The following is a 12423-nucleotide window of genomic DNA, read 5'->3' as shown; positions in this document are numbered from 1 at the left end:
ACTTCATCTTATTTCAGAGTGCAAATGGAGTTTCACATCTGCTACAAACTCTATATGCAATTAAGCACATAGCCTTCATCACACATTGATGCTAACTGCTACTTTGGTTGCAATGTCAGGCATTAGCACAAATTCAGTACTTTTGCCTGATTTAATTTAAATGTTGTTTCAAACTGATTGTGATGCCCGGAATAGCATCAGGTAAGGGATCAGTCAGCTAGCTTGATCTACCAATACATATATACACTCAACGAGACTGCATAGGCAGTCTGTACATGCATCTTTTTTCATCTTACTAGTAAAGTTTTTTTGACGTTCCCAATAAAGCTGCTTTCATTCACCTATCTGTCTGTTTCTTTCGCCAGACAGCTAAACACGTTAGAAATTGCGATTGAAAATCAGACCATTAAGATGACGCGTCAACTTGCTTCCACTTAAAGAACTCCAGATTGTAGCTCTGCTCTCCAAATTTTATAACCATATGTCATCTGACATAATCAACATTCAAGTCACTTAAAGACAACATCTGTGCAGTGAATTCAGCTATACTTACGCCTACAGAGAAAGTTAGAAGCCGCAGAATGCCTCGTATATTTTCTCACACAGTCCACAACGTCGAGATATTTCAGTCAGTCAATAATTCAGTTCCATTACCTTGCATGTAAACAAATACAAGGACTGGTGGTTGAGTTAAATGGCAGAGTCGAGCTGTAACTCCACTCGACTGTGCATGTAACAATGCCGACTGTGTGAGGTAGACCAAACCACACTTGGATTTAAACATGCTAGTGAAATAATCCAAAATCTATGCTCTCAAACCTGGTCTACCACACCCAGTTAATGCAGTTGGAAGCCGACTCATTCCTGCATGTATGCGCTCAAATAGGCTCAAACTAACTCACAGGCCCCTTCCACAGCTTTGATCCGGAACTGCCAGAAGATACCGAACCACAGAAGAAGAAAAAGAAGCCAGTAACACAAAGGATGAACACAAAGGATAATGTTCATATTTTAAATTTAGTACAATGTAAAGAACTTAGAAAATGTACAGAGCTGTAAAGCTGTCCAATTAACCTCTCAACATAGTAACAATTTACCACCAGCTAAATTATATGTCTACTGGGACAAGGACGGTTATTCCAATTAAATGGCCAGATCGACCTTTAACCGCAGCTTGACTCAAGTGTGCATGTAAATGTATGTCAATAAGCAAACGTAAATGTAAGTGAAATGATGCCACTTTTTCAAGATGATTTAATCCAAAGCATAAACTACATAAACAGGTTATGAGTTTCACACATTACCATGTTACCACGGTGATCTGGCAGGTTAAAAGAGAGCTTAGTAGCCTACACCCCTCAGTTATGAGGAGCACAAATATAAAAACTCTTTGGGCGACTCTCAGTACTGACCAGACAAATGCGGACCCTCTGGTACTGCTTTGTTCCCTTTCTCAATCAACATAAAATACACTGTGTGAGTTTGGATAGCACTTCTTTACAGAATGTACTTTTTTCCAGAAACCAGGAGAGCAGAAAAAACCTCCTGGTGAGAGCTCAGCTGTTTGTTTGGAGTCATGTCAGGGAGTTGGTCCCTCAATGTGACGTATGTAACAATTGCGTTCACATAGTTAAAAGAATGTGGCCACAGGCATTTCAGGCCACGTCCAAACATTGGCCTGAGCTATCAGATCCAAATGCGTCCTTAATCTGTTCTGAGTGCATTCACACCTGTATTTAGTGTTGTCCAAAGGCACATGTTAGCACCAGGTCTGAACAGGTTCCAATGTTGCAGAGTGCACCCGCATCTTCCAGCCACCCACAACAGGAAACAGAAAGGGCATTTGACATAATGAATCGGTTTATGTTATTCCAGCTTTTTTCTGTGTTCCATTGCTAACTTCCTGTTGAGCCGAGTCTCTGGGTTGTATGTATGGATTATCAAATATCCTTCACAAGTCACGAATCCGACCGTAATAAGAGAATAAATCCAGCTTCTCCTGTTATTTTACAGTAATGACATGTAATTCAATTGTAAAAGCTGCTTTATCCTGCTGTTATTCATAAGCAAATGATGAAAAAACACAGGTCATGTGAGCACGATGGATTTGCACAGTGTTTAAACTTCTTAATGTGTTGAATTAATCAGGTCATCAGACCGTCAGCTTGGAGGGAAGGGCGCTCTTTAAAACACCCACTGATCTGAATTTTCTAAATATGGCATCCTGATATATTAATAGCGCTTCTCAAAAGTAGGCTACAGTGATAAAATACGGTAAGTGTGCTGCTATCAGTCTGACAGGCATCACAGTCGGGATATTTGATCGATGGGGGAGGGGGTCACAGTTTTCTCTCCTGCACTTTCTGATATCGGAGGCAGTGATGCTGATGCAGACTTATGTAAGGCAGCCAAATGGCCTCTACCTTGAAAAAATATTCACCGGAGACCATGTAATTGCTAAGGAGAGTGCAAAAGACTGGCTGTGTTAAAGTCACATAGGGCTGAGGCTGAATTTTTCCACACTTGCACACAAAGGCAGAAAGCTGGCTAAGCCCTTCTGCCACAGGAAAAACTTTGAGAGGATGTTTACATCAATAGTTTGGGAGAAAGAGGAGCGGTGCTGTCCTTTCTTGGCAGCAGAATGCATAAGGGTAAGAGGATCTTACTTCTTCTAAATCAATAGGTGACATGCTGCCGGACAACCCACGAATGGTCTGTTTTCAGGAAACCTTTCGTCAAGGTACTAAGCTAGGTAGATACCAGTTAAAAGCTCATTCATCTTCTCAAATAATCCATTCAAAGAGTGTTTGGTTGGACATAGAAACAAAAGTCATCTCGTGTGGTTAAAATGCTTGAAAGGAAGCAGCTTTTTAGTTTTTAAGGCAGTAGAAAAAGGTTGCTATGCGCTGCTTTCATTGAGGGCTAAATATATGATAAGTAATAAAGATGAGAGAAAAAAGTTCTGATATAATGAAGCTTTTGTGTGTACGTTTCGACTTTTCCTCCTGTTACTTCTGTTTATTCCGATGCTGTTAAACTCACCTAATTAAATTGTGTTGTCACTAGTCTGGTCCAACGGTCTTCTTTTCTCCAAGCAAATCAGTCCGATCCCTGTCTTTTCAAAACTCTCTGCTGTTCTGTCAGTCTCCTCCCAGACTGACACACCTGATACACCCGTCCTCATCCTCATCTCCACCTCTTCCTGATGCCCGTGGAGCTTCATCCAAAGTCTCCCACTGTCATCCAAACTCCAGGGAGTCCTATTGTTTCCCCTTCTTTCATTTGGGTCTTCCCCGAGAAGGTGCATCAGACTGTGACCACCAAACAAAAAATGGAGTTTTAAATTCATTTCTTGTATTTTAATACTTTTTTCCCCCTGAATTTATCTTTCCTTGTTGAACTGTTATTTTTAGCGTCTGCAATAAACACCAAGCCAGAGCTCGTTTCAGGGAAAACTTTGTTTCCAGTTGTCAGAATAAAAAACGTGTATTCACTCAGATTGTGTTGAAGCTGAAATGACAGGAAGAATTTTCACACTATGCTGCAGTCTAAAAGGCAGCATAGTGTCATTTTCTGAATCCTTAATAAATGCGTCATTACCCCAGTCCCCTTTTCCCTCCATCACATCATCAAGAACAAGAATTCAGAGCTTATAATTCCTTGAACAACACCTTCTCCCTGTCCACCTCCACCCTATCCTTCCTTAACACACTGCTCTTAGTGTCAGCCTCAACATCCCATCCTCCTCCCAAACCAGAAATGTTACACTTAATTTAAGACTTGTTTCTCTTCTGCTCTACCATCATCCCACTCCTCCCTGACAAATCCAGTTCATCTTCTCTCATCCCTTCTCTTATGGATCCCACTCCTCCTCTCCTCAACAGGGACAGTTGCTCTTAGTTTCAGTCTCTTGTGTGAGTCGCACTCTCCCGTCCTCTCGCTCCACGTCTCTGTAGAGCAGGGATTTCTGGGCTTTCAAGCGGCAGGCCAGCGACATGAAGATGGAATTGACATTCTGACACTCCTTCGGGTCCTTCGCTGATGTCTCAAACAGCAGCAGGTTGTGGGCGTCTGCAAACTTCAGTGCCATGTTGGAGGGCACCTGGGGACACACCAGTGTATGGTTGTGAACTTGATGATGACTGAAGTATGGAAGCATGTTGGAGTTTTTGCTTGAGTACACAAACCTGTATTTGGTCCACAAGGTCACACTTATTTCCCACCAGAACTCGAGGCACCGATGCTGATACCCGATGGCCATTACACTCCTGGAACAGAACAGAATGCATGTTTCTGTGATACACAGGATCACTTGTCTAAAAGGCAAGGCAAGGCAAGTTTATTTGTACAGCACAATTCAACTACAAGGCGATTCAAATGGGCTTTACAGATACATTAAAAGAGTAGAAATAAAAAGCATGATTTAAATTTTAAACAAAAAAGAAAGAAATAAGAACAATAGATAGAATCAGATAAAATCAGATAAAATCAGTAGTTAAAATGTGATTAAGTTTTGAAACTCAAGCTTCAGATTTGGAGCTTTATTCAAATGCAGCTGAAAATAGGTGCGTCTTCAACCTGGACTTAAATACACTGAAACAGCTATTTCAGCTGATCTGAGGCTTTCTGGGAGTTTGTTCCAGACATGTGGAGCATAGAAGCTGAATGCAGCTTCTCCATGTCTGGTTCTGACTCTGGGAACTGATAGAAGACCGGATCCAGATGACCTGAGGGGTCTGGAAGGTTCATACTGGGTCAGGAGGTCACCGATGTATTTTGGTCCTAGACCATTCAGAGCTTTATAGACCAGCATCAGAACTTTAAAGTCTATCCTCTGATGGACAGGCAGCCAGTGTAAAAGGGTTCAGGCTGTGTTGAATATCAAACACTGACTATCAAGCTCATTAGAATTGCTTTTGCCTCATATGCTGTATTTCTATTTATGTTTGCACATGTTTCAATAAATCACTGCATTTATTTCCTGTTTTACTGCCAATTTATAAAGAAATGAGGGGTGGCTCAAGACTCCTGCACAGCATATTTGAAGTGAAACAGTTTACATGTTATTCAAGACTTTTGGTTTTACGCAACAGTTACAACGAGCGTATTGCATTGGCGATGACAACTACTTTTTACACAGTCCTTCCATTTTCACAGCCTCAAATGTCAGCCTAACACAGGGGTCCTCACTAAAATCTTCCCGCAACCTCTATCAGCTGTGATCCAGCTCCATTCCAAGCAAATTGCTTCATTCATTCATTACAAAAACTCTCCATTCGTATTCAAGTGTATTCCAAACCTCTATCCATGTCTGCAGATTGCGGAAGGAAGCCATCTTGGTGACATCATACACAAAGACCACTGCATGGACATTGCGGTAGTAGTGTTCCACCATGGACTTGCGAAAGCGCTCCTGGCCTGCTGTGTCCCACACCTGTACCTGTAGCGGTCGATGGAAAAAAGCAGATGAGTCTTTTGATTTTTAGGACTTTCTATGTTACAAAGGGGACTGTGTGACTAAAAATACTACTGAGCTCTTTAACTGTATTTGGATGACCTGAGTGACAGAAACCTCTGGGCTTGGTTTGCAACATTTTAATATCGATCCCTCAAAATTGTAAATCTAAGTAAATGAGAAGATGACAGTGAATCTGGTAAGGATTAGTCGCCTAAGTTTATAAAGTCTTGTTAAAACCAGCGCCTGGCACTATGTCAACAGGAAACAGTGCCTGGCTACGTGTCTACGGGTCTCAGTAGAGCACTGTTCTACAGCATTTTGGGGTTTTCTGAGTGATCATTAGCACAGGCTTTGGCCAGTATTAATCGTATGTATCAGAAATTAAACAGACACAAATGACGGTTAAGATCCGAAAGGAAACCTGCAGGCTGATGATACATCAGGGGACCATCTATAGTCAGGTTGCTGAATGATGCTCCAAACTCTCTGATCAGGAACACTTTGCATATTAACAGGAAAAAGCTCCCAACGCTCAGCTCCATCTCCTTTTAACATTTGAAAGGACCAACCGGCAATTCCCCACCAGGGCTCGATTGTTGAATTAATACTGCTCAGAACATCAAAGCTCTGTGTGTGTCAACCTGTAGTTTGCGCTGTACTATGGCAGGGAGAAAAAAAAATATTCCATCCCATTGATACTGCATAAAGGTGGATCCCATGAAGATGAATATAAGGTTTCGTAATTTATCAACAGAATTATCTCTTTGAAAACCACCATACAGATGTTCTGAATACATAAAAAAGTTGTTTTCTTTCTAAGCCAAAACCTACTGAAAATGGATGAGTGGGTGCGTAAAGGCAATGCAACACCGCTGCTGTTTCCTTTGTAAGAAATCTTGGCTGTGTGTCACACATACTTGAGTTGATTGCCATTAATTTGACACCTTTCCATGAACATCTATACTTAGTGCTCTACTATTTTTAGGCCTCTGCATCCATAAGCATTTGTTGTTGCCAATCTGTGTGCTGCAGAAAAAAATGGTCATGCAGTTAAATCCTGCAAATCAAATCTGAGTTTTGAGTGAAGATTGATGGCGTATTAATCCTAAATTGTGGCATTTAATTTGTTAGCCTGGTAAATTTTATTTCACCTTTTTTGTTATGTAGAGACAACTGGAAAAAAAAACAAAAAAAAAACAACACAGATCTGATACAAAAGGATTCATTAACAGTCAAGATCAGAACATTCTGGCTTTGTCAAAATTACCTGCAAAAAAAATGTAGACTAAGAAAAGGGGGAAAAAAAGAGGAAATCCCTCAATGATGAGGAAAACATTATGGATTAATCAACAAATGAATTGATTGATGAGTAAATCCCAGTTCGTACTTTGTTGCACCTCCACTGGCTTTTATGAGTGCTTAAATCATTTTAAACATGGACCTCACTAATGAAATGAATGTGAATGATGAATATTCTTCATCAATCAGGTTCCAATTCTCTTGTATAGCAGTTTACCAATCAGCTTTGCAATTAAAATTGAATTCAGTTTATTTCTATCATGCTAATTCTTCATCTCAAAACACTTTCAAGTCTAATTAGATACAGTTCAATCCAACTATAATTCAATTTCTTGAAATCATAATGCAATCCAATGGAATTCAGTATAATTCAATTCAATTGTCATTATAATCCAACTGCTTCTAATTAATTACCAGTAAATGGAGTTTTGTCATGAACCTTTTTTTTTTGTTTGCCTTTTTCTGTTTCAGTTTCAGTCATAGGTTTTCTAATAAATTCAGATCAGCTGTTTGCTGGTTTTGTCATCAAGTTGAAATGTCTTTCCTAAAGAAAAGTTTTACTCTTCTCTCTGTGGCAATGTGCATTATCATCCCGATAAATGACCCCAGCATCACTAAACCTCCTGTCGATGGACGGAAAGAAAAGTTCCTAAAATGTCATAGTTCTGCACATTTACTGTAGAGGTGATGACTGCCACCTCCCCCAGTCCTTTACTTTAAAGTTCCAACGTCCTCTTCTTGTCCAATGGATATCACTTTGACCCAAAAATCCACAGTCCACGACTGCTTGACTTAATCTCACTGCAACCTTGTTTTCTTCTGTTTAGGTTTTAGTGATAGTTTATGTTTGGCTTTTCTGGATGTAAATCCTCTTTCTTCATTTGATTTCGTACAGTTCAGTCACAAACACTGACTCCTCGTTTTTTTCTTATTTATTTTGTTGTGTGTTTTCTATTTTCAAGGCATACTGCAGGTATTTATTTAAGAATTGCAAATTAAAAGATGATCGTGTCTAGTTTTTTCTTATGATTAAGCGATTCTAGAATTTTGTTTTTACAAAGCCCGGTGTTAAACTATTTTGACCCATATCTGTCATTTTCTTCTACAAAAAAACGAAAAAAGAAGTTCAGTACACATCCTCAAGAGTGGGGATTCCATATTTATTTCCAGGAGTTGTACCCAACCAGCTTTAAAGGTCCAGTGTGTAGGATACAGTGACATCCAGTGACATCCAGTGGCACAAACTGAAAATTGCAACAAACCAGGGGTGCTTTAATTGATGGGCTATGGTGTATTAAATAGTTTCATGTCTCCTCTTACTTAGCCAGTTAATTTTTTCCCATGTGGATTTGTCCCACCTCTTTCTGATGTACCTGTCTATAAAATATATGCACCTATATCACTGTTCTACCAAGACATGCCCCCTCTGTGGCAAAACATTCAACATGCCTATCAAGTTGCGCGACTGGAAGTATAACTAGTGAATGTAACCTCAAACAAAAGGCTGTTGCACCTGAAAGGGATCTTTGCAACTTGTCATATTCTGCAGAGCAGAACACAGCAAGACTGAGTGTTAATATACAAAAAAAAAGAAAAAATATTAAGAGATGTGGCAATGATGAGTGGAACAGCCCAAAGCAAGAGCCACCACAACACCCAAAGACCAGACTGGTGACAGAGTTAAGATGAATGAGATGACAGAGCTTGTTTGGCTTGCTAGGAGATTTCAGTTAAGGTAGCTAAAATCTTTGTTAGTTTGTCATAACAACACATATTTTGGGGGAATTTCAACAACTGAACTGTGGAAGACAGACCCTAAAGCTAATTCAAAGCCAAATGTGCAAGCTACCGTCAAGAGCGGACTCTACCCAGGAGAGGCTCCTTCCTAGCCGCTGCGCTGCAAAGGCCTGAACCCCCTAAGCCAGATCATCACAAAGAGTTTCTATGGATACGAGTTCTGAAGTGGAGAAAACATCAGCCACCTCCTTTATGTGGATGACATCAAGCTGTATGCTAGGACTGAGCAAGACATGAACTCATTGATCCACCTTACCAGAACATACAGCTATAATATCAGAATATCATTTGGACTAAATAATGTTAAATACAGTTAAATGGTTTCAAAGAGAGGCCAGATGATCAGAACTGAAGGGGTTAAGATCCCATAAGCAGACGGTCAAGACAGCTAAAGATACCTTAGGGTCCCGCAGGCGAATGGCAAACATGACGAGACCGCAAAGAAGTCAATCACAACCCAGTACTTACAAAGAGAAAGGTAGATCCTCAAGAGTCAGCTGAATGGAAAGAACAAAGTCTGAGTCATCAACACATATACCCTGCCAGTTATCAGATATCTCACTAATGTAATAACCTGGCCAAAGAGATAATAAAAGCCACTGATATCAAGACCAGAAAACTTCTCACCTAATGGGTTTCCCTAATGTCCAGCACCCTGAGACTGTACTCTAAGTAGAAGGAGGGAGTCCCAAGGATTGTGAGCATCAGGGCCACTATCCAGAATGAAACAAAAAAGATCCAAGACTATATCAGAAAATGGCCTCCAGTGATTAACTGCTAAGTGAGTGCCCTCAGGCAGCATAAACCCAGTGAAGAAGAGAAGGAACTGGAGGAATCATCATCGAAGGATGAGCCCCTGCACAACTGACAGATTGAAAAGGTGGCTGATATTGAGAAGTCCTATCAGTAGCTAGAAAAGGCTGGTCTGAAAGACTACATAGAACAACTAACAGGCGCCAAACACAAGAGATGTAGAGGTCGGGGTCTACCATGCCAGACAGGACCCCAGGTGCAGGCTGTGCAACAATGACTAAGAGACAGTCCAGCACACAGGGGTAGGCTGTAAGATGTAGGCAGGTACGGTACACATGGAACACCATAACCAAGTGGTGGGAAAAGTGTACAGGAACATCTGTATTGAAAATGGGTTAGAAATCCTAAAGTCAATCTGGGTGATACCTTCAAAAGTGGTGGAGAATGACAGAGCTAAGATCATATGGGGCTTCCAGATCCAGACTCATAAACTGGTCATGGCTGAACAACGGGACAATGTGGTGGTTTACTACAGAACAAGGCAGTAGTGATCAATTTAACAATCCCATGTGATAGCAACATCAAGAAGAAGAAACACGAGAAGCTAGAAAAATACCAATGGCTGACATATAAATTTTATTAAGATATTGGAAGTAAAAGCAACAGATGTTCCTTTGGTATTCTGATCACTTAGGGCCATGACCCCAAAACGGAAAGAGTGGCTCCAACAGTTCCTAGAAGCAACATCGGACATCTATGTCCAGAGGAATGCAGTCCTAAGAACAGCTAAGATACTGTGTGAACCCTCAAGCTCCTAGGCTTGAAAAATATGGGACAATATCCACAAAGGACCAAATAATTAGTAAGTAGTTTACTGGTAACATAGTGGTGCAGCATGACAGAGCAAGGGGGGGGGGGGGGGGGGGGGGGGGCACATCAATGTAGATAAAAACATTTTGTTTTAAGGTAATTAAAACACAACAGTCCTTCTTTTGGAAACTATTTAAAACTAATGCAAAACTAGTTAATAGATCACCTTGAACATTACACACTGGGACTTTAAAGGCAGCAATAAGTTCAGATGCTCATAGACAGCAAATCAAAAGGTTGTTAGAATACATACGATTAATTTTTACACCTAAATACAGTGATCCAGTGAGTACACGACGAATGAAAAAATCTTTAAGGGGTTTCAAAGATTTTTTACAAACTGACCTAATGTGTAAAGTGAACAGTGTTTGTCTGCTTGTGAGTCAGCATTAGGGGGCATCTGGAGGTTGCACACAGGCTGCTGAAGTAAGACAGAAAGGGGGGGAGGGGAAAACAAATACTATGGGTAGGTTTGCCATTGTGATGGTGAGGATGGTGAGGACAGAAAAGTGAAAGAATTAAAGTCTAATATATTAGACACACCTCAGCCAAGTTAATGAGCGAGGACGTTAGTAGCCATTGAAAGTAACCCTGAAATATTAGCCATTGCTTGTCAAGATATAACAACTAATCTGTCATTCTGCTGTGGTCTTGTATTGATTTTCCTACATTTGCCAATATGCATTGCCCCTAATGGAAATCATGAAATTTTAATCTCACGTTTACTAAGATACCATCACAGTACTAGAGCTTTCATCTATAATGCCATTGGTTTTAGTTGTGCTGTAGTTGTTGTGACTGATATATTATATGATGAACTACGTGGTTTATATCACTCGTCGCATCAACATCAGAATGGTTTGCACTTGACGCTTGAATGTAGTCTTTCTGTTCATTACACTTTTGTATTGTAATTCCAACCAATGTATGGAAAACTAAGCGTTCTACCCCACAAACCTGTTACATAGATTTTCAAGCAGTTTGTGGCATTTTCTTTGAAAGCCAGAGTTTTGTCTGTATTTAAGCCGAAATTTTAGAAAAATACTCTAAAGGACACTTGCACTCATAGTCATATCAATTCAAACAATGAGACAATCCACGTACTGCTGATGTGTTAAAATTCAGTAGGTATATTGTCTCTTTGTTCTGCTCTGCTGCCAATTGAGGTGGATTTCTCCAGCATGGACCTCGATTTTGAAATGTAGAATGCCTCCACATTGGTGTTGTGAGTACTAGTTTGTTTTTCTGAGTGTGAGGGAAGAAATGGCCCTGTGTCATCCTCTGAGCTGCAGCTGATTAACAGAGGGAGAGGAGGAGGAGGGGGTGGGAGTGAGGAAACACCACTGCTCTACATCCAGCCCCTCTGCTGCTTTTACCTTGATAGTCTCCCCTTCAATCTCCACCGCCTTCTCCCTGAAATCCACGCCGATGGTGGCCTCGGTCTTATCGGGGAAGCTCCCCCCAGTGAAGCGAAAGGTGAGGCACGTCTTCCCAACGTTGGAGTCCCCGATGACGATGATCTTAAAGATCCGCGTCTGGATGCTCGTCTCCAGGGAGGAGGTGCTCAGGTCCAGGGAGGATGTGATGCTCGGGGCGGCATCGTTGCCGCTGCTTGCTCGGCTCCTGCCGGCTCTGTGTAAATCCATGGAGGATGTTAGGATGGTGACATTGTCGTCCGCTCGGTTTCTTCGAGCGATGCCTTTTCCACCAACTCCTCCGCCGCCCGGAGCTCGGGTCTCCTCCTCCGGGGAATCGTTGGTCATTGTGCCGGAGGAGGCGATGCGCAAGTCGGGGTGCGAGTGTGGAGAGGAGTGGGGGAGGATGGATGGATAGCCGAGTGAAGGGAGGGGGAAGGAGGAGGAGACCAGAGCAGCAACAATACAGACGATGCTCTCTTTCGTTCAGACGGGAGCCTTAAAGGGAGGAGCAATGGAAAAGATAAAAACAATCACCAGCTGATATGTTGGTCCAATATGTTGACTTTTTATGTGGAAAAATACTGTGTGCCAAGGACCATTTGAAGGAAGCCAGACTGTTCATTTTGCAATCACCATGAATGGGATAAAAAGTTGATTCATAGCATAAATTCATAAATGATTTTATTTGTATGTGTGTGAGTGTTTGTGAGCTGCCAGGAGGCCTCCGCTCCTTAGTCCTTTATAGACTGAGGCTGGCCAATGAAAAATCCACATCACATTAATATAATTTGGTACATTTTGATATCAATGCTGTTGCAGTTTAAAAAG

The 12423-nt window shown here is 41.2% G+C and overlaps 1 protein-coding gene across 1 annotated transcript; it reads right to left on the bottom strand.

The window, feature by feature from the left end:
- Positions 1–263: 263 nt before the first annotated feature.
- On the bottom strand, positions 264–12124 carry rab33a (RAB33A, member RAS oncogene family). Its single transcript, XM_075480876.1, has 4 exons — positions 11554–12124; positions 5300–5440; positions 4188–4268; positions 264–4102 (listed from the first exon to the last, which is right to left on the bottom strand). Exons 1-4 carry the CDS (start codon positions 11938–11940, stop codon positions 3878–3880), a joined length of 834 nt encoding a protein of 277 aa, XP_075336991.1. The 5' UTR covers positions 11941–12124; the 3' UTR covers positions 264–3877.
- Positions 12125–12423: the final 299 nt, after the last annotated feature.

The sequence above is a fragment of the Odontesthes bonariensis genome, chromosome 13 (genome assembly GCF_027942865.1).
Source record: "Odontesthes bonariensis isolate fOdoBon6 chromosome 13, fOdoBon6.hap1, whole genome shotgun sequence".
NCBI lineage: Eukaryota > Metazoa > Chordata > Actinopteri > Atheriniformes > Atherinopsidae > Odontesthes > Odontesthes bonariensis.
The sequence above is the reverse complement of the archived record's forward strand: the minus strand, read 5'-3'. Positions and strand labels throughout refer to the sequence as shown.

What these genes read in the sequence shown, in the direction of transcription:
- rab33a (XM_075480876.1), bottom strand. Translation starts at nt 11,940, where the DNA reads ATGACCAACGATTCCCCGGAGGAGGAGACCCGAGCTCCGGGCGGCGGA. An exon ending in TTGAAGGGGAGACTATCAAG is followed by an intron (nt 5,441 to 11,553) that starts GTAAAAGCAGCA and finishes CGACCGCTACAG; the next exon opens with GTACAGGTGTGGGACACAGC. An exon ending in ACCTTGTGGACCAAATACAG is followed by an intron (nt 4,103 to 4,187) that starts GTTTGTGTACTC and finishes GTGTGTCCCCAG; the next exon opens with GTGCCCTCCAACATGGCACT.